We start from the raw sequence: 19,128 nt of genomic DNA, 5'->3' as shown, positions 1-19,128 counted from the left end.
AGCCAGGAGTCTTATGCTATTTAGAACAAGATCTGTCTCAGTTCCTCTATTGCACTCTATGTATAACCCTGCCAGAAGTGTGTGTGCGTGCCTGCGTACGTGTGTGTGTGTGTGTGTGCATACTAGCGTTTACTGCTCTTGGGCAGAGGGGGTTGTCCGTCCCTATAAGGACCTGTTTCTGCCGCTGTTTACTTCCATCTTCGTTGTTTCCACATCATTTCAACAACAAAATCTATCTGATGACGTTGAATTAATGTGGAAAAACGGATTGGATTTCCAAAAAGTCATCAACGTAAGGGAATGTAGTATTTTCATTTAACTTTTCACCTAAATCTCAACCAAATATAAATCAAAACTAGACGTTGAAATGATGTCTGTGCCCAGTGGGTTTTGTAATGGTCAAGGTTGGAGATGAGAAGCAAGTACAGGGAGTGAACATTTAATTAGCACGGACATGGAACAGGACAGGATAGCGTCTCGACATAAACACATAACGACATTAATGCAGACACAGGGAACAACCAGGGGAGCAGACAATTAGACTTGCCAATCAACAAAGGGAAGGAGTCCAGGTGAGTCCAATGAGCGCTTCTGCGCATAATGATAGTGACAGGTGTGCGTAATGAAGGGCAGCCTGGCGCCCTCGAGCACCAGAGAGGGAGAGCAGGAGCATGCGTGACAGGTTTACTGGACTAGCTTGGTTGCTATCACAATAGTATCTAGATTTTGGAAGTAGCAGAAGACTGTTTTGTGATAGTAGATGCTGTGGGTTACTCTGAGAAGGTTCCAATGTAATGATGCGTGTTCTTCGATTTGGACAATATTCAAAGGAGTTTGTAATGCAATGAACAATGTGTGTGCTTTGATAATCATTGATTCTATCAACACATGCCTAGGCAGACAATCCATTCCATACTTCCATTCACAGAGCATTCCGGTTCAAATGGTCTGAACCCAACAGGAATGCAGTCAGTCTAATAATATACCCCATTGTCATCAACTCATTATCATTTCACACATGATTTACATTGACTTAGAGCTTCATTCTCATGGAAAGCCCCAGTGTGTGCGTGTATTTATGCATGTGTGTGTCTACAGCCCCCTTGGGAACACCCTGGTTGCGCCCTAACAGGCCTCTGTGTTGAAGTGTTTGTGATCCCTGCGGGAATTAAACCCACAACCTAGTCGTGTGTTGCTAGAGACATCCTGTTACCAATTGAGCCACACAGCAGACCACAAATGTGTTTGTGTTCATTGTTCAACACTACCGCATACACAGAGAGAGAGAAAGAGAGAGAGAAGACTGAGGAGAGGGGGTGATTCAGTGGATCAATGCCCATTGACCATCTGCCATCCCTGGGCTATGAATCGATCCATCCTCCCTGAGCATGTTACTATCTCCACTCTGTCTGATACAGGTGTTGACACTATTAAGTGAGAACTGGAGCAAAGCCTATATATCTGCTGTATGAAGGAGAATGTGGAGGAGGAGATGGAAGAGGTTGGGATTGAGGTGGAGGAGGGAAAAGACGGAGGGGGGTTTTCGGAGGAGGGGAGGGAAAAGACTGAGGACTAGGAGGGGGAGGAGGGTGAGGGAGGAGTAAGAGGGAGAAGACGAAGGACGACAAGGACCACTACCACACCGAGCATGGATATCAGCCAGGATCTTTCCCCTTACTCTTGTGGTTGTATTGAATTGAATTGAAAAATGCTTGATGGCAGAGACCTTGGCCTGCATTCTTGTTGATAGCATATGGTCTGGATATATTCTATCAGACTCTCTCTCTATCTATCTATCTATCTATCTATCTATCTATCTATCTATCTTATCTATAAAAAACACTCACAGAAGTTCCAAAAGCTGGTTCTCTCGACTGGGAGGACTATGTGTCCAGATTGGAAAGAGTGTTAGTAAATCAGACTATTGTTCAGGACTGTGTCAGCTGCTTGGTCACCTTTATCCTTGGGCCTCAGACTTACTCATTGGGACTGTACCAGCATGAAAAGCGCTCCCTAGAGGCAATAAAGGGGATTACTGTACACTGGCATGCTGCAGTTTCTGAAATTGTAATACACATAATACCTTTTCCCAATAGCTGTTTTGTCTCCAAATGCCTTCACTGATTTTTTTTCTAGTCTTAACAAAGATTTTTTGTACAATGAATAGAAATGATTAATGGGTCTACTGAGCGAGGATAACTGAGACCAATCTTACCCACTTGTCTTGGTGTACAGTACAGCGCCTGCAGAGGTCATCTGTAAGATCTCATCTTACATCTATCTATAAGAGCTATTTTGCATAGCCTTCTCTGAAACAATTAAAGTACCTTGCCTGATGGCAGAGGAGTAGCAGTATTGTATGTTTCCACCTGGGCTTTTAACCAGCATTTGGGCTCTGGCCAGCCAGCCACAGCCAGTTTCCCTAACAACCAGATCCAAATGAGTTACAGTTTGACCATGAGAACACTGTATCCTCTCTGTGAGTCCCATACCGTGAAGCTTGAAGCTTCACACTTTCTTCGTGTGAGATCTGCTTGTAGAACTTCTCATTCCCTGAGTGTTCAGTCAAAGTTGTCTGTCAATCTTCCTTTGACAAAGATTTTTTCTACAACAAGCAGGACGCACAAGACATTCTCCAAACACCCGACAGGGCCAACATCCCTGTTATTTGCAAGAGGAAGAGGCGCAGGTACAGGGGACACAGAGCCGGATGTCTCGTGAGGACCCGCAGAAGGCGAGTGGGAAAGCTGCCGTTTACTGTCAATATTACTCGCCAACGTGCAATCATTGGACAATAAATTAGACGAGGTACGATCACGAATATCCTACCAACGGGACATTAAAAAACTGTAATATCCTATGTTTCACGGAATCGTGGCTGGATGATGACATGGATATTCAGCAAGCGGGATATATGCTGCACTGGCAAGATAGAACAGCACACTCCCGGGGGGGGGGGGGGGGGGGGGGGGGGGGGGGTCTGTGCATATTTGTAAACAACAGCTGGTGCGCAAAATCTAAGGAAGTCTCTAGATTTTGCTCGCCTGAAGTAGAGTATATTGTGATACATTGCAGGCCACACTACTTGCCTAGAGAGTTTTCAGCTATACTTTTCGTGGCTGTTTATTTAACACCACAGACAGGTGCTGGCACTAAGACCGCAGTCAGCTGTATAAGGAAATAAGCAAACAGGAAACCACTCACCCAGAGGCGGTGCTCCTAGTGGCCGGAGACTTTAATGCAGGGAAACTTAAATCAGTTCTACTAAATTTATATCGCCATGTTAAATGTGCAACCAGAGGGAAAAAAATTCTAGATCACCTGTACTCCACACGTGTACAAAGCTCTCCCTCGCCCTCCAGTTGATAAATCCGACCACAACTCTATCCTCCAGATTCCTGCTTACAAGCAAAAATTAAAGCAGGAAGCACCAGTGACTCGGTCTAAAAAAAAGTGGTCAGATGAAGCAGATGCTAAACTACAGGACTGTTTTGCTATCACAGACTAGAACATGTTGTGGGATTCTTCCGATGGCATTGAGGAGTACACCACATCAGTCACTGGCTTTATCAATAAGTGCATTGAGGACGTCGTCCCCACAGTGACTGTACGTATATACCCCAACCAGAAGCCATGGATTACAGGCAACATTCGCACTGAGCTAAAGGGTAGAGCTGCCGCATTCAAAGGTGGGAAGCTTACAAGAAATGATGCTATGCCCTTCGACGAACCATCAAACAGGGAAAGCGTCAATACAGGGCTAAGATTGAATCATACTACACCGGCTCCGATGCTTGTCTTATGTGGCAGGGCTTGCAAACTATTACAGACTACAAAGGGAAGCACAGCCGCGAGCTTCTCAGTGACACGAGCCTACCAGACGAGCTAAATCACTTCTATGCTCACTTCGAGGCATGAGAGCATCAACTGGCCAATTGCCAGGGGAAATGCAGAGCACCAGATTCAAATAAAATGCTATAAAATTCAAACTTTCATTAAATCACACATGTAAGATACTCAATTAAAGCTACACTCGTTGTGAATCCAGCCAACATGTCAGATTTTTAAAAAGCTTTTCGGCGAAAGCATAAGATAGCCTGCACCCATCTGCACCAGCAGTAAACAAAGGAGCTAGCATAGCAGGCACTACACAAAACGCTGAAATAAATAAAATATGAAATATGCATCTTTGACAAGCTTCTTTTGTTGGCACTCCAATATGTCCCATAAACATCACAATTGGTCCTTTTGTTCGATTAATTCCGTCCATATATATCGAAAATGTCAATTTATTAAGCGCGTTTGATCCAGAAAAAGACAGCTTAGTACAAAAACGCAACGTCACTACAAAATATTCAAAAGTTGCCTATAAACTTTGCCAAAATATTTCAACTACTTTTGTAATACAACGTTAGGTATTTTTAAACGTTAATAATCAATCAAATTGTAGACGGGGCAATCTGTATTCAATACAGGAATGAAAACAAACCAGCACTGCTGTTCACGTCTTGCGCAACCCTGAAAAGTGTCCCCAGTTCCGAGTTGGCCTACTTCTTCATAGCACAAAGGAATAACCTCAACCATATTCCAAAGACTGGCGACATCGTGTGGAAGCGGTAGGAATTGAAAATAGGTTCCTATTAAATATCCAATGGCAAAGACAATTTAGTGAACAGAGAGGAGGGGGGATTCTGAACAGTTAGTCCTCTGGGTATTGCCTGCTACATAAGTTCTGTTATACTCACAGACATGATTCAAACAGTTTTAGAAACATCAGAGTGTTTTCTATTCAGATCTATGAATAATATGCATATCTTATATTCTTGGCATGAGTAGGAGGAAGTTGAAATTGGGCACGCTATTTATCCAAAAGTGAAAATTTGGATTATTAAACAGGTCAGCATACACAAGACGGACTACCAGGATGTGTGCTCCGGGCATGTGCTGACCAACTGGCAGGTGCCTTCACTGGCATTTTCAACAAGTCCCTGATTGAGTCTGTAATACCAACATGTTTCAAGCAGACCACCATAGTCCCTATGCCCAAGAACACAAAGGCAACCTGCCTAAATGACTACAGACCCGTAGCACTCACGTCCGTAGCCATGAAGTGCTTTGAAAGGCTGGTAATGGCTCACATCAACACCATTACCCCAGAAACCCTAGACCCACTCCAATTTGCATACCGCTCAAACAGATCCATAGATGATGCAATCTCTATTGCACTCCACACTGCCCTTTCCCACCTGGACAAAAGAAACACTTATGTGAGAATGCTATTAATTGACTACAGCTCAGCGTTCAACATCATAGTGCCCTCAAAGCTCATCACTAAGCTAAGGATCCTGGGACTGAACACCTCCCTCTGCAACTGGTTTTGGACTTCCTGACGGGCCACCCCCATGTGGTGAGGGTAGGTAGCAACACATCTGCTACGCTGATCCTCAACACTGGAGTTCCCCAGGGGTGCGTGCTCGACTGCATGGCCAGGCACGACTCCAACACCATCATTAAGTTTGCAGACGACAGACGACACAACAGTGGTAGGCTTGATCACCGACAACGACGAGACAGCCTATAGGGAGGAGGTCAGAGACCTGGCCAGGTGGTGCCTGAATAACAACATATCCCTCAACGCAACCAAGACTAAGGAGATGATTGTGGACTACAGGAAAAGGAGGACCGAACACGCCCCCATTCTCATTGACGGGGCTGTAGTAGAGCAGGTTGAGAGCTTCAAGTTCCTTGGTGTCCACATAAACAACAAACTAGAATGGTCTGCGTCCGTACTTTGAGGTATTAGCATTATCACCCGTGTGTGTATGTGCGAAGATTGTGTGTGTGTGTGGTGTGTGCACCTTCTGTATCCAGACTGATGCAAACAATGTACCACACACATACACACACACCTGCTCCCCCTGCACGGTGGAGAGGGGACAATCAGCCTGGTCCCTAGGGGTCAATTATAGAGGTCAACGGCATTTGAGAGAGGTCAAGTTCCATCCTCATGATCCCAGCAGTGTCTGATGGGTTAATGATGACTTGCTATGCAGCCTCATGGCTCATGGTCTGGGAGGGCGAGGGTTTGAGAAGGGAGGGAGAGTAAAGAGGGTGAGCAGCAGGGTGGGGGAAGGTGAGGGAGGGAGGGTGAGGATTTGGTATGCAGGCTCATGGTCAGGGTTGAGGGAGGGTGAAGGTGGCTGGGGGAGTTTGGCTCCGATCAGACACAGCTACCTCCCAAATGGCACCCTATTCCCTATATAGTGCACTATTTTTGACTGGGCCCTGGTCAAAAATAGTGCACCAAATAGGGAATAGGGTGCCAATTGGCTCAGAGCAGACAGTGTCCTTGTCCTGCTGGTACATCTGTCCTGAATGGGGGGTAGGGGAGAGATGATGGGTGAGATGAGGGAGGGAGGGGGAGAGACGGAGGAGATGGGGATAATAGTCACTTCATTACTGTCCTTGGTCAGGAGAGAGGGATGATGGGAGGAGCGATGGGATGATGAAGGAAATGGTGGGGAGGGAAGAGGGGGGCAATAGAGTCACTTCATGAATTGAGCTGAAAGTGTCACACTCAAGGAGAAACCACCATGCAGCCAAGGGTGTTCAGTTTTGAAAGAGAACCCAACCACTTCTATCTTCAAAGGTAAGGCATATATTATATAGCTATTTCTGACTTTTGTGTCGCAACTCCCTGGTTGAAAATGATTTGTTATGCATTTGTGTGCTGGGCGCTGTCCTCAGATAATCACATGGTTTGCTTTCGCCGTAAAGCCTTTTTGAAATCTGACACCTTGGCTGGATTAACAACAAGTTAAGGTATATTTTGATGTATTACACTTGTGATTTCATGAAAGTTTAATATTTATAGTAATTTAATTTGAATTTCATGCTCTGCAATTTCACCGGATGTTGGCCAGGTGGGATGTTAATGTCCCACCTATCCCAAAGAAGTTAAAGGTTATAAAAAATAGAATGGCACTACAATGGATAGCTTCTGTTTTACAGGCTCCTCACCAATTCTGCTAGGTTGTGTTTTTTTGTGCTGATCATAACTTTTTTTGTACATAATGTTTCTGCCATCATTTCCTATGACAGAAAGAAAGCTTCTGGACATCAGAACAGCTACACTATATATACAAAAGTATGTGGACACTTCTGCAAATCAGTGGATTCGGCTATTTCAGCCACACCTGTTGCTGACAAGTGTATACAATCGAGCACACCGCCATGCAATCTCCATAGGAAACATTGGCAATAGAATGGCCTTACTGAAGAGCTCAGTGACTTTCAACGTGGCACCTCTGCCCTGCCAGATCTGAGCTCAACTGTAAGTGCTGTTATTGTGAAGTGGAAACGTCTAGAAGCAGCAACTGCTCAGCCACAAAGTGGTAAGGACGAATATGGGGTTGGCGGATGCCAGGAGAACGCTACCTGCCCGAATGCATAGTGCCAACTGTAAAGTTTGGTGGAGGAGGAATAATGGTCTGGGGCTGTTTTTCATGTTTTGGGTTAGGCCCCTTAGTTCCAGTGAAGGGAAATCTTAACGCTACAGCATACAATGACATTCTAGACAATTCTGTGCTTCCAACTTTGTGGCAACAGTTTGGAAAAGGCCCTTTCCTGTTTCAGCATGAAAATGCCCCCGTGCACAAAGCGAGGTCCATACAGAAATGGTTTGTCGAGATCAGTGTGGAAGAACTTGAGAGGCCTGCACAGAGCCCTGACCTCAACTCCATCGAACACCTTTGGGATGAATTGGAACGCCAACTTCGAGCCAGGCCTAATCGCCCAACATCAGTGCCCGACCTCACTAATGCTTGTGGCTGAATGGATGCAAGTCCCCGCAGAAATGTTCCAACATTTAGTGGAAAGTGTTCCAAGAAGAGTGGAGGCTGTTATAGCAGCAAAGGGGAGACCAACTCCATATTAATGCCCATGATTTTAGAATGAGATGTTCGACGAGCGGGTGTCCACATACTTTTGGTTATACTAACAGGGTCATACTGTATGTTGACTTTGATGTTAGCTTATAATGGTGATAACGATGTCGGCTTTGTGTTGTGGTTAGCAATTATAATATGAAGGTTTGGTGATGTGTTGCTTTGTGCACTAAAGTCCACAAGAAAATGAAAAATGTGAGAGGAGGAGAGCGGGTAGATGCAGAACGAATTATAGCTACAACGATCAAAGTGATCATGCTGTTTGTATGTGGCTGCTATGTAAGTGAACTGTGTTTGCGTGTGATCAGGAGTATATTCATTCAGCTGATTTTGCTTTCTTAAATGGAAGCAAACGGAACAAAACGGGGAGGAACATACCTGAGTTCGTCCAATAGAAACTCTCTTTTGCAGCCGTTGGACTAATGATTATACCCTAGATAAGCTAGATGCAGGCAAGAGTGTGCAAGGCGTTATTGAATGCTGCCTGTCACCTTGATTATACAAATTTGTGCACCTACATTGTATAATTTCATTAATAGGTTAGGTTGTAGCAACCTCATGATAGGTATAGGGAACATTTTGGTTTCATGTAGTAGCCTAAACCTATTGATGTTACATTGAGCTGGGTGAATGGAATCTGAATGACCATCCAATATGCTGTAATAGATATAAGGCCATGCTCAAGAAAACAAATTATCATCCTCCCTCATCTTAAATAGTACCAATCGCCACTGGTGTCAGAGGTAAAACCAGCAAAAAGATTTTCCCCGACATGCCTGTATTTATTTCACATATAAGCAACGGTACTTAACTCTTCCGAGACGGCTAGAAGTAAATCTACCTTTAGGGAGTGTAGGAGTTATGAATAGACCTGGTTTGGGCAACCAGACAACTCACAGACACTGCCAATCTGTAAAAAAAAGTTGAAATGGCTTCCATTTTCCCTGTCTTCCTTTCTAGCTTCAGACTCCTAATCTTCCAGCTGTCTTCTACTCTAGCCTTATCTGCTGTGAAAGCCTAGAAGAGTTATCTCGATTTCTCTCAGGAACTCTGAGTCAGTGGTTAAAACCAGGGCAATATCTACCAATCCAGGGCTTGATGGTTTTAAGCTTTTAGAGGAAAAGCTTGAAGCCTCAACTGTGTTTGAGCCTGAATGTCTGATCCCCTCTGCTGTGACGTTCAAAGTCTATGTAAAAACAGTAAAATAAAATTTAATCAAATCAAGTTTTATCGGTTGGGTACACATATTTTGCAGATATCGCAGCTGCAGCAGTGTAAACTTAGACGACTAAAAATAGATGTAAAGTATGTAGAAAAGATAATGGACCTATATATGATTAAATAAGAGCATATTTGAGAACTAACAATCACCAAAATAAAAGCTAGACAGTCAGGTAGAATCTTACATAAAAAATGTTTTGCAATCAGGAGTATTTTATTCATGGCTTATGTTTGTAGCTCCAACAGTGCAATTGATTTTGTCATAATGTTTAGAGTCACTCCGATAGCATAAGCCATGGCAAAATATGTAGACTTACAGAAAATTAGCTTTAAAAAAGCTAAATTTTGTCACTGCGGCCAACAGGAAGTCCTATAATTCCAGTGCCATGCTCATTACCTAAGCCCCATTTTGTTCCAGAAAATACCCTGGTAGGGGCCGATACTAGCAAAGTTAAACACTGACAAGTTTTCAGTCACAATTTGGGGGCTCACCGAGTTGTGTGCCATGTCATGTTGTGTGGTTCTGACACTGTGAATATGTTGTTGTCCCAACCTATACTGTAGGTTTCTGGTTTAGTTCAGAAAGTGTTGCTTTTGCAGAATGCCTGTGGGTATGATTTTGGTGTTTTTCTGTTGCGATTATATTGGCTGAAATGAAGATACTCACTTTGTTTACATACAATACCAGTCAAAGGTTTGGACACACCTACTCATTCCAGGGGTTTTCTTTATTTTTAATATTTTCTACATTGTAGAATAATAGTGAAGACATCAAAACTATGAAATAACACATATGGAATCATGTGGTATCCAAAAGAAAAGTGTTAAACAAATCAAAATATATTTGAGATTTTTCAAAGGAGCCACCCTTTGCCTTAATGACAGCTCTGCACACTCTTGGCATTCTCTCAACCAGCTTCATGAAGTAGTCACCAGGAATGCATTTCATTTAACAGATGTGCCTTGTTAAAAGTTAATTTGTAGAGTTTCTTGCCTTAATGCGTTTGAGCCAATCAGTTGTGTTGTAAGGTAGGGGTGGAATACAGAAGATAGCCCTATTTGGTAAAAGCAAGAACAGATCAAGAACAGCTCAAATAAGCAAAGAGAAACTACACTCCATCGTTACTTTAAGACATGAAGGTCAGTCAATCCGGAAAATCAAGAACTTTGAAAGTTTCTTCAAGTGCAATCGCAAAAACCATCAAGCGCTATGATGAAACTGTCTCTCTTGAGGACAGCCACAGGAAAGGAAGACCCAGAGTTAGCTCTGCTGCAGAGGATACGTTCATTAGAGGTACCAGCCTTAGAAATTGCAGCCCAAGTAAATGCTTCACAGAGATCAAGTAAGACACATTTCAACATCAACAGTTCAGAGGAGACTGTGTGAATCAGGCCTTTATGGTCTAATTGCTGCAAAGAAACCACTACCAAAGGACACCAATACGAAGAGGAGACTTGTTTGGGCCAAGAAACACGAGCAATGGACATCAGACCGGTGGAAATCTGTCCTTTGGTCTGATGAGTCCAAATTTGAGATCTTTGGTTCCAAATGCCGTGTCTTTGTGAGACACAGAGTAGGTGAATGGATGATCTCTGCATGTGTGGTTCCCACCGTGGAGCGTGGAGGAGGAGGTGTTATGGTGTGGTGGTGCTTTGCTGGTGACACTGTCAGTGATTTGTTTAGAATTCAAGGCACACTTAATCAGCATGGCTACCACAGCATTCTGCAGTGATACGCCATCCCGTCTGGTTTGTGCTTAGTGGACTATCATTTGTTTTTTTTAAAGGACAATGATCCAACACACCTCCAGGCTGTGTAAGGGCTATTTGACCAAGAAGGAGAGTGATGGAGTGCTGCATCAGATGACCTAGCCTCCACAATCATCCGATGTCAACCCAATTGAGATGGTTGGTGAATTGGACCGCAGAGTGAAGGAAAAGCAGCCAACAAGAGCTCAGCATATGTGGGAACACCTTCAAGGCTGTTGGAAAAGCATTTAATTTGCTGGTTGAGAGAATGTGAAGAGTGTGCAAAGATGTCAATGCAACGGGTGGCTACTTTGAAGAATCTCAAATCTCAGATTTGTTTAACACTTTTTGGTTACTACATGATTCCATATGTGTTAATTAATAGTTTTGATGTCTTCACTATTATTCTACAATGTAGAAAATAGTAAAAATGAAGAAAATCCCTTGAATTACTAGGTGTGTCAAAACCTTTGACTGGTACTGTATATTTGATGGGCTGAACTCATTAAAAAGTGAGTGCTGGGTTTTGTGTTGTGTGTATTCTTGCAGAACAAAATCAGTTTAAATGACTGCTCTGTCTCTGTGTGTTCTCTCTCTCAGGGGCTGGGAGAGGCTTCAGCGAGAGGGACAGCCATGGACAGAGACTGTCTCAGCTGCATCAAATACCTCATGTTTGTCTTCAACTTTCTCATCTTCGTAAGTATTATCTTAAACTGTCCTCCTATATACAGTACACTGTATATATTCTGTATATCCTATATATCCTCCTATGGTATCTAACAGTACTCTTTCCATCTCTCTATTGTGGTCTCACATGTATTTAATAAGACACGGAGGCATTTTGGTGATGACACATATTTACAGTTCCACTGGGTATGCAGCTTGCAATTGATGTTTTGCTTGTTCAGTTTTGATCAGACAATCAAAGGTAACTCCAGAGAGAGCCAATAACTGGGGGTATGGGGGTAGTGGTGAGGAGGGTCATATAATTAAATTTAGTGGGGAGGGTTGAATAACTTCTCAGTAGCAACCAGTGACTGTTACCATGTCCATTCCTTTGTTTATACTCTCAGACAGTTCTACCCTCCCACCATCCCATGAGACAATGGTTGCCTCTATAGCTCTAAGCTCTGCCTTTGACAGAACGTTTTCTTGGACATTTATTGAAAGACAGGTTCTTTCCCAGGAGGAAGGGAATGGTGTGAGGATAAATGCACCTACACTGTGATAGTCTCAGAGGTCCGTTAAAAGCGCAAAGAGCATCATGAAGAACAAGGAACACACCAGGCAGGTCCGAGATACTGTTGTGAAGAAGTTTAAAGCCGGATTTGGATACAAAAAGATTTCCCAAGCTTTAAACATCCCAAGGAGCACTGTGCAAGCGATAATATTGAAATGGAAGGAGTATCAGACCACTGCAAATCTACCAAGACCTGGCCGTCCCTCTAAACTTTCAGCTCATACAAGGAGAAGACTGATCAGAGATGCAGCCAAGAGGCCCATGATCACTCTGGATGAACTGCAGAGATCTACAGCTGAGGTGGGAGACTCTGTCCATAGGACAACAATCAGTCGTATATTGCACAAATCTGGCCTTTATGGAAGAGTGGCAAGAAGAAAGCCATTTCTTAAAGATATCCATAAAAATAAGTGTTGTTTAAAGTTTGCCACAAGCCACCTGGGAGACACACCAAACATGTGGAAGAAGGTGCTCTGGTCAGATGAAACCAAAATTGAACTTTTTGGCAACAATGCAAAACGTTATGTTTGGCGTAAAAGCAACACAGCTGAACACACCATCCCCACTGTCAAACATGGTGGTGGCAGCATCATGGTTTGGGCCTGCTTTTCTTCAGCAGGGACAGGGAAGATGGTTAAAATTAATGGGAAGATGGATGGAGCCAAATACAGGACCATTCTGGAAGAAAACCTGATGGAGTCTGCAAAAGACCTGAGACTGGGACGGAGATTTGTCTTCCAACAAGACAATGATCCAAAACATAAAGCAAAATCTACAATGGAATGGTTCAAAAATAAACATATCCAGGTGCTAGAATGGCCAAGTCAAAGTCCAGACCTGAATCCAATCGAGAATCTGTGGAAAGAACTGAAAACTGCTGTTCACAAATGCTCTCCATCCAACCTCACTGAGCTCGAGCTGTTTTGCAAGGAGGAATGGGAAAAAATGTCAGTCTCTCGATGTGCAAAACTGATAGAGACATACCCCAAGCGACTTACAGCTGTAATCACAGCAAAAGGTGGCGCTACAAAGTATAAACTTAAGGGGGCTGAATAATTTTGCACGCCCAATTTTTCAGTTTTTGATTTGTTAAAAAAGTTTGAAATATCCAATAAATGTCGTTCCACTTCATGATTGTGTCCCACTTGTTGTTCATTCTTCACAAAAAAATACAGTTTTATATCTTTATGTTTGAAGCCTAAAATGTGGCAAAAGGTCGCAAAGTTCAAGGGGGCCGAATACTTTCGCAAGGCACTGTAGATATGGTTAAAGTGACTATGCATATATGATGAACAGAGGGTAGCAGTAGTGTAAAATAGGGAGTGGTGGGTGGCGGGACACAATGCAGCTAGCCTGTTAGCCAATGTGTGGGAGCACTGGTTGGTCGGCCCAAATGAGGTAGTATGTACATGAATGTATAGATAAAGTTACGATGCATATATGATAAACAGAGAGTAGCAGCAGTGTAAAAAGAGGGGTTGGGGAGGGGTACACAATGCAAATAGTCCGGGTAGCCATTTGATTACCTGTTCAGGAGTCTGTTACCTGTTGAGAAGCCTTTTTGTCCTAGACTTGGCACTCCGGTACCGCTTGCCATGCGGTAGTAGAGAGAACAGTCTGTGGCTGGGGTCTTTGACAATTTTTAGGGCCTTCCTCTGAAATCGCCTGTTATAGAGGCCCTAGATGGCAGACAGCTTAGCCCCAGTGATGTACTGGGCCGTACACATTACCCTCTGTAGTGCCTTGCGGCCAGAGGCCGAGCAATTGCCGTACCTGGCAATGATGCAACCAGTCAGAATGCTCTTGATGTTGCAGCTGTAGAACCTTTTGAGGATCTCAGGACCCATGCCAAATCTTTTTAGTTTCCTGAGGGGGAATAGGCTTTGTCGTGCCCTCTTCACGACTGTGTTGGTGTGTTTGGACCATTCTAGTTTGTTGTTAATGTGGACACCAAGGAACTTGAATCTTTCAACCTGCTATACTACAGCCCCGTCGATGAGAATGGGGGCATGCTCGGTGCTCCTTTGCCTGTAGTCCACAATCATCTCCTTAGTCTTGGTTACGTTGAGGGACAGGTTGTTATTCTGGTACCACCCGGCCAGGTCTCTGACCTCCTCCCTATAGGCTGTCTCATCATTGTCGGTGATCAGGCCTACCACTGTTGTATCGTCTGCAAACGTAATGATGGTGTTGGAGTTGTGCCTGGCCATGCAGTCGTGGGTGAACAGGGAGTACAGGAATGGACTGAGCACGCACCCCTGTGGAGCTCCAGTGTTGAGGATCAGCGTGGCAGATGTGTTGCTATCTACCCTCACCACCTGGGGGCAGCCTGTCAGGAAGTCCAGGATCCAGTTGCAGAGGGAGGTGTTTAGTCCCAGGAGCCTTAACTTAGTGATGAGCTTTGAGGGTACTATGGTGTTGAACGCTGAGCTGGAGTCAATGAATAGCATTCTCACATAAGTATTCCTTTTTTTCAGGTTGGAAATGGCAGTGTGGAGTTCAATAGAGATTGCATCATCTGTGGATTGTTTGGGCGGTATGCAAATTGGAGTGGGTCTAGGGTTTCTGGGGAAATGGTCTTGATGTGAGCCATTACCAACCTTTCAAAGCACTTCATGGTTACGGACGTGAGTGCTACGGGTCTGTAGTCATTTAGGCATGTTGTCTTTGTGTTCTTGGGCACAAGGACTATGGTGGTCTGCTTGAAACATGTTGGTATTACAGACTCAATCAGGGACATGTTGAAAATGTCAGTGAAGACACCTGCCAGTTGGTCAGCACATGCCCGAAGCACACGTCCTGGTAATCCGTCTGGCCCCGCAGCCTTGTGTATGTTGACCTGTTTATTAAAGGTCTTACTCACGTCGGCTACGGAGAGCGTGATCACAGAGTTGTTTGGAACAGCTGATTCTCTCATGCATGCAGTGTTGCTTGCCTAGAAGTGAACATAGAAGTGATTTAGCTCGTCTGGTAGGCTCGTGTCACTGGGCAACTCGCGGCTGTGCTTCCCTTTGTAGTCTGTAATAGTTTGCAAGCCCGGAGCCAGTGATTCAATCTTAGCCCTGTATTGACGCTTTCCCTGTTTGATGGTACGTCGCATGGCATAGCAGGATTTCTTGAAAGCTTCCGGGTTAAGTCCCGCACCTTGAAGGCGGCAACTCTACCCTTTAGCTCAGTGTGAATGTTGCCTGTAATCCATGGCTTCTGGTTTGGGTATGTACTACAGTCACTGTGGGGACAATGTCCTCAATGCACTTATTGATAAAGCCAGTGACTGATGTGGTGTACTCCTCAATGCCACCGTAAGAATCCCAGAACACTTTCCAGTCTGTGATAGCAAAATTGTCCTGTAGTTTAGCATCTGCTTCATCTGACCACTTTTTTATAGACCGATTCACTGGTGCTTCCTGCTTTAATTTTTGCTTGTAAGCATAAATCTGGAGGATAGAGTTGTGATCGGATTTACCAACTGGAGGGCGAGGGAAAGCTTTGTACACGTCTCTGTTTGTGGAGTACAGGTGATCAATACATTTTTTCCCTCTGGTTGAACATTTAACATGGTGATATAAATTTGTTAGAACTGATTTAAGTTTCCCTGCATTAAAGTCTCCGGCCACTAGGAGCACCGCCTCTGGGTGAGTGGTTTCCTGTTTGCTTATTTCCTTATACAGCTGAATGAGTGCGGTCTTAGTGCCAGCATTTGTCTGTGGTGGTAAATAAACAGCCAGGTAGCTGGCAAAGAAAGTGGAGAGGTTTCTATGGCAGAGAGGTGGGCAGGGCACTCAGGGCTGATGGAAAGCTGGAAGATTGGCTGGAGGAAGCAGCCGGCTCTACACCAGCGACTTCTCTCAGAGGTTGGAATATCTCCCGGAGACTGCTCTTGGCTTGCTATGACTTTTCATTGAAGCCTTCAACATTCAGTTAGTTACTTTGACATATTACCACATAAGGAAACATAAGGAACACACAACATTTTACATGTTTCTCCCCTGCAAGAGGTATACAAATGTAACAGATTGGTCATATGAAAGAGCTGAAATAATCTCTTGGGGGAACAGTTGCAAAGATAGGGAGACGAGACCAGAGACACCATTAGAGGGAGTGCTGACCCAATTTCCTCCTCGCACAGACTTCCTCAGGATCTACTACAGAGCCAGTGACACTCTGACATACGGTCACCATGTAAAAATGACTTTTATAGCTGATAACATGGACATGGAGCCAAGATGGAGGAGTCACATACAAGGAGTTCAGGAGTACCGTATTGAAAAAGTAGAGGTTGTGAGGGTGATTTAACTCTCCCTCCCTCCCTCCATCCCTCTTTGGTGAGGTTTTCATAAGTCCCTGTTAGGTTTCCTACCTCAACTGCACATATTCTGTTTCTTCCATTAATTACAATTATTATATGCAGATAAACTAAACTTAACCCTCTCTCTCCCACTCTCCCCTCTTTTTCCAAGCTGGGAGGCTCCTTCCTCCTGGGTGTGGGTGTGTGGGTGCTGGTGGACCCTACAGGCTTCAAGGAGATCGTAGCAGCCAACCCACTGCTCTTCACAGGAGTCTACATCATCCTTGCCATGGGGGGAATGCTTTTCCTATTGGGCTTCCTGGGCTGCTGTGGAGCCATCCGGGAGAACAAGTGTCTGCTGATGTTTGTAAGTAGGCCTACACTGTGTTATATTATAGAGTAATTGTGATAGTACAGTAGGTCACAGCGTTATAACAGTGTTATCAACATTCCTTTGCTGCTTTGGAGTCATCATTGAGAACAAGTGTCTGCTGCTTTTTGTATGTGAGCGAGAGAGAGTCATGCTGGCCTGAGATAGATGGAAAAATAAATAAGCCATAATAAAACGGAGTATATTTCATGATTCCAATAATTTGCCTTCGGTGCACCAGGCAAGATGCAGAGTTAATGTTGAATTTTTTGTGACTCGCACTCACTTTTGCTGACACTAAGTCTGTTACTCGTTCTCTCCCTTTATCTCTCTCCGTCTCTCCTCTCACTGAATGTCTTGTCCACCCCCCCCCCCCCCCTCCGTCCCTCTCTCTCCCTCCCTCCTGCTGTCTCTCCTGTGCCCCTGCAGTTTTTCATGCTCATCCTGGTCATCTTCCTGGCGGAACTAGCTGCAGCCATCCTGGCCTTCATATTCCGGGAGCATGTGAGTAAATTCTCTCCTTATAGATCCTATGACCATCCACTGTAGTGTGCAAACACTGTCCCCTTCATCATGGTGATACAGTAAAACCTCTGACCATACAGAACTAATTCTAACATTCTCCATGTCCTGTATAGCTGACCAGAGAGTACTTCACAAAGGAGCTGAAGAGGCACTACCAGGGCTACAATAACACTGATGTCTTCACTGGAACGTGGAACGCTATCATGAACACTGTAAGGCTAAAATACTTTACTTGCTAAGCTTGAGGTCAATTCCATTTCAATATACTCAATTCAAGTCAATTCCAATCAGTTCACTTCCAGAATTGACTGACTTGAAAGGGAATTCACCCCAACCCTGATACTTGCTTTTGGTAGATATACAAAATACAATTATCTACTTAGCAGGCGTCTTCTTGGACATCTTCAACCTGTCCCTGTCTCAGGCTGTAGTCCCCACTTGATTCAAGGAGACCACTATCGTCCCAGGGCCCAAGAAAAACAAGATGACATATCCAAATGACTATCGCCACATCACACTAACCCAGGTCATCATGAAGTGCTTTGAGAGGCTGGTCATGTCCCATATCAAGGCCAGCATGCCAGGCACTCTGGACCCACTCAAATCTGCCTACTGCTCCAACAGATCCACAGAAGATTTCCATCGCTATTCATATGGTCGTAACACATCTGAACAAGAGGAACACCCATGTGAGAATGCTGTGCATCGACTACAATTCAGTATTCAACACTATTGTTCCCTCCAAGATCGACACCAAGCTCAGAGCCCTGGGTCTGGACACCACCCTCTGCAATTGGATCCTGGACTTCCTGAGAGGCAAACCACAGGCTGTGAGGATTGGCAACATCACCTCCTCCACACTGACTCACCACACTGAACACATGGGCCCGCCAGGAGAGTGTCCTCAGCACTCTGTACTCCCTGTTCACCCACGACTGCGTGGCTTTGCACGACAACAACGCCATCATCAAGTTTTCTGAGGATACCACGGATATAGACCTGATAACCAACAATGACGAGTCAGCCTAGAGGGAGGAGGTAAGAAACTGGATTTGTGGTGCCAGGAGAACAACCTCTCCCTCAACGGTACTGCAGTAGAAAGAATCAGGAGTGTTAAATGCATTGGTGTCCACATCACTGAGGACTTGTCATGGAACAACAACACCACCACTCTTGTCAAGAGGGCGTAACAGCATCTCTATTTCCTAAGGCAGCTGAAGAAATTTAGCATGCCACCCCAGGCCCTCTCCAAATACTACATCTGCACCATCGAGAGAGTCCTGACCGGTTGCATCATGGCCTGGTACGGGAATTGCTCCTTCCATGACAGCAATGCCCTCCAGCCGGTGGTGAAGACGGCCTAGTACATTTTTTTCCTCATTAATCTACACACAATAACCCATAATGACAAAGCGAAAACAGCTTTTTGGAAATGTTTGCAAATATATAAATAAGGTATTTAGGTTATATAAGGTTTTTTTATACAAGTATTTAGACCCTTTTGCTTTGAGACTCAAAATTGTGCTCAGGGGCATGCTGTTTCCATTGATCATTCTTGAGATGTTGCTAAAACTGGTATATTCAATTGATTGGACACGATTTGGAAAGGCACACACTTGTCTATATAAAGTTCCACATTTGACAGTGCATGTCAGAGCAAAAACCAAGCCAGGAGGTCGAAGGAATTGTCCATAGAGCTCCGAAACAGGATTGTGTCGAGGCACAGATCTGGGGAAGGGTACAATTCTGCAGCATTGAAGGTCCCCAAGAACACAGTGGCCTCCATCAT

At 44.4% G+C, this 19,128-nt stretch overlaps 1 protein-coding gene across 3 annotated transcripts in view; it reads left to right on the top strand.

Moving 5' to 3' along the window:
* Positions 1-19,128, top strand: part of LOC139416575 (tetraspanin-18B) — a 105,977-nt gene that overhangs the window by 76,319 nt on the left and 10,530 nt on the right. For all 3 annotated transcript variants that reach the window (XM_071165418.1, XM_071165409.1, XM_071165400.1), the window contains exons 3-6: positions 11,517-11,612; positions 16,617-16,811; positions 17,244-17,318; positions 17,453-17,551. In XM_071165418.1, coding sequence (XP_071021519.1) covers positions 11,517-11,612; positions 16,617-16,811; positions 17,244-17,318; positions 17,453-17,551 — 465 coding nt within the window. The remainder of the gene's footprint in view (positions 1-11,516; positions 11,613-16,616; positions 16,812-17,243; positions 17,319-17,452; positions 17,552-19,128) is intronic.

This window comes from Oncorhynchus clarkii, chromosome 1, assembly GCF_045791955.1.
Source record: "Oncorhynchus clarkii lewisi isolate Uvic-CL-2024 chromosome 1, UVic_Ocla_1.0, whole genome shotgun sequence".
In the NCBI taxonomy this organism is placed as follows: domain Eukaryota; kingdom Metazoa; phylum Chordata; class Actinopteri; order Salmoniformes; family Salmonidae; genus Oncorhynchus; species Oncorhynchus clarkii.
The sequence above is the reverse complement of the archived record's forward strand: the minus strand, read 5'-3'. Positions and strand labels throughout refer to the sequence as shown.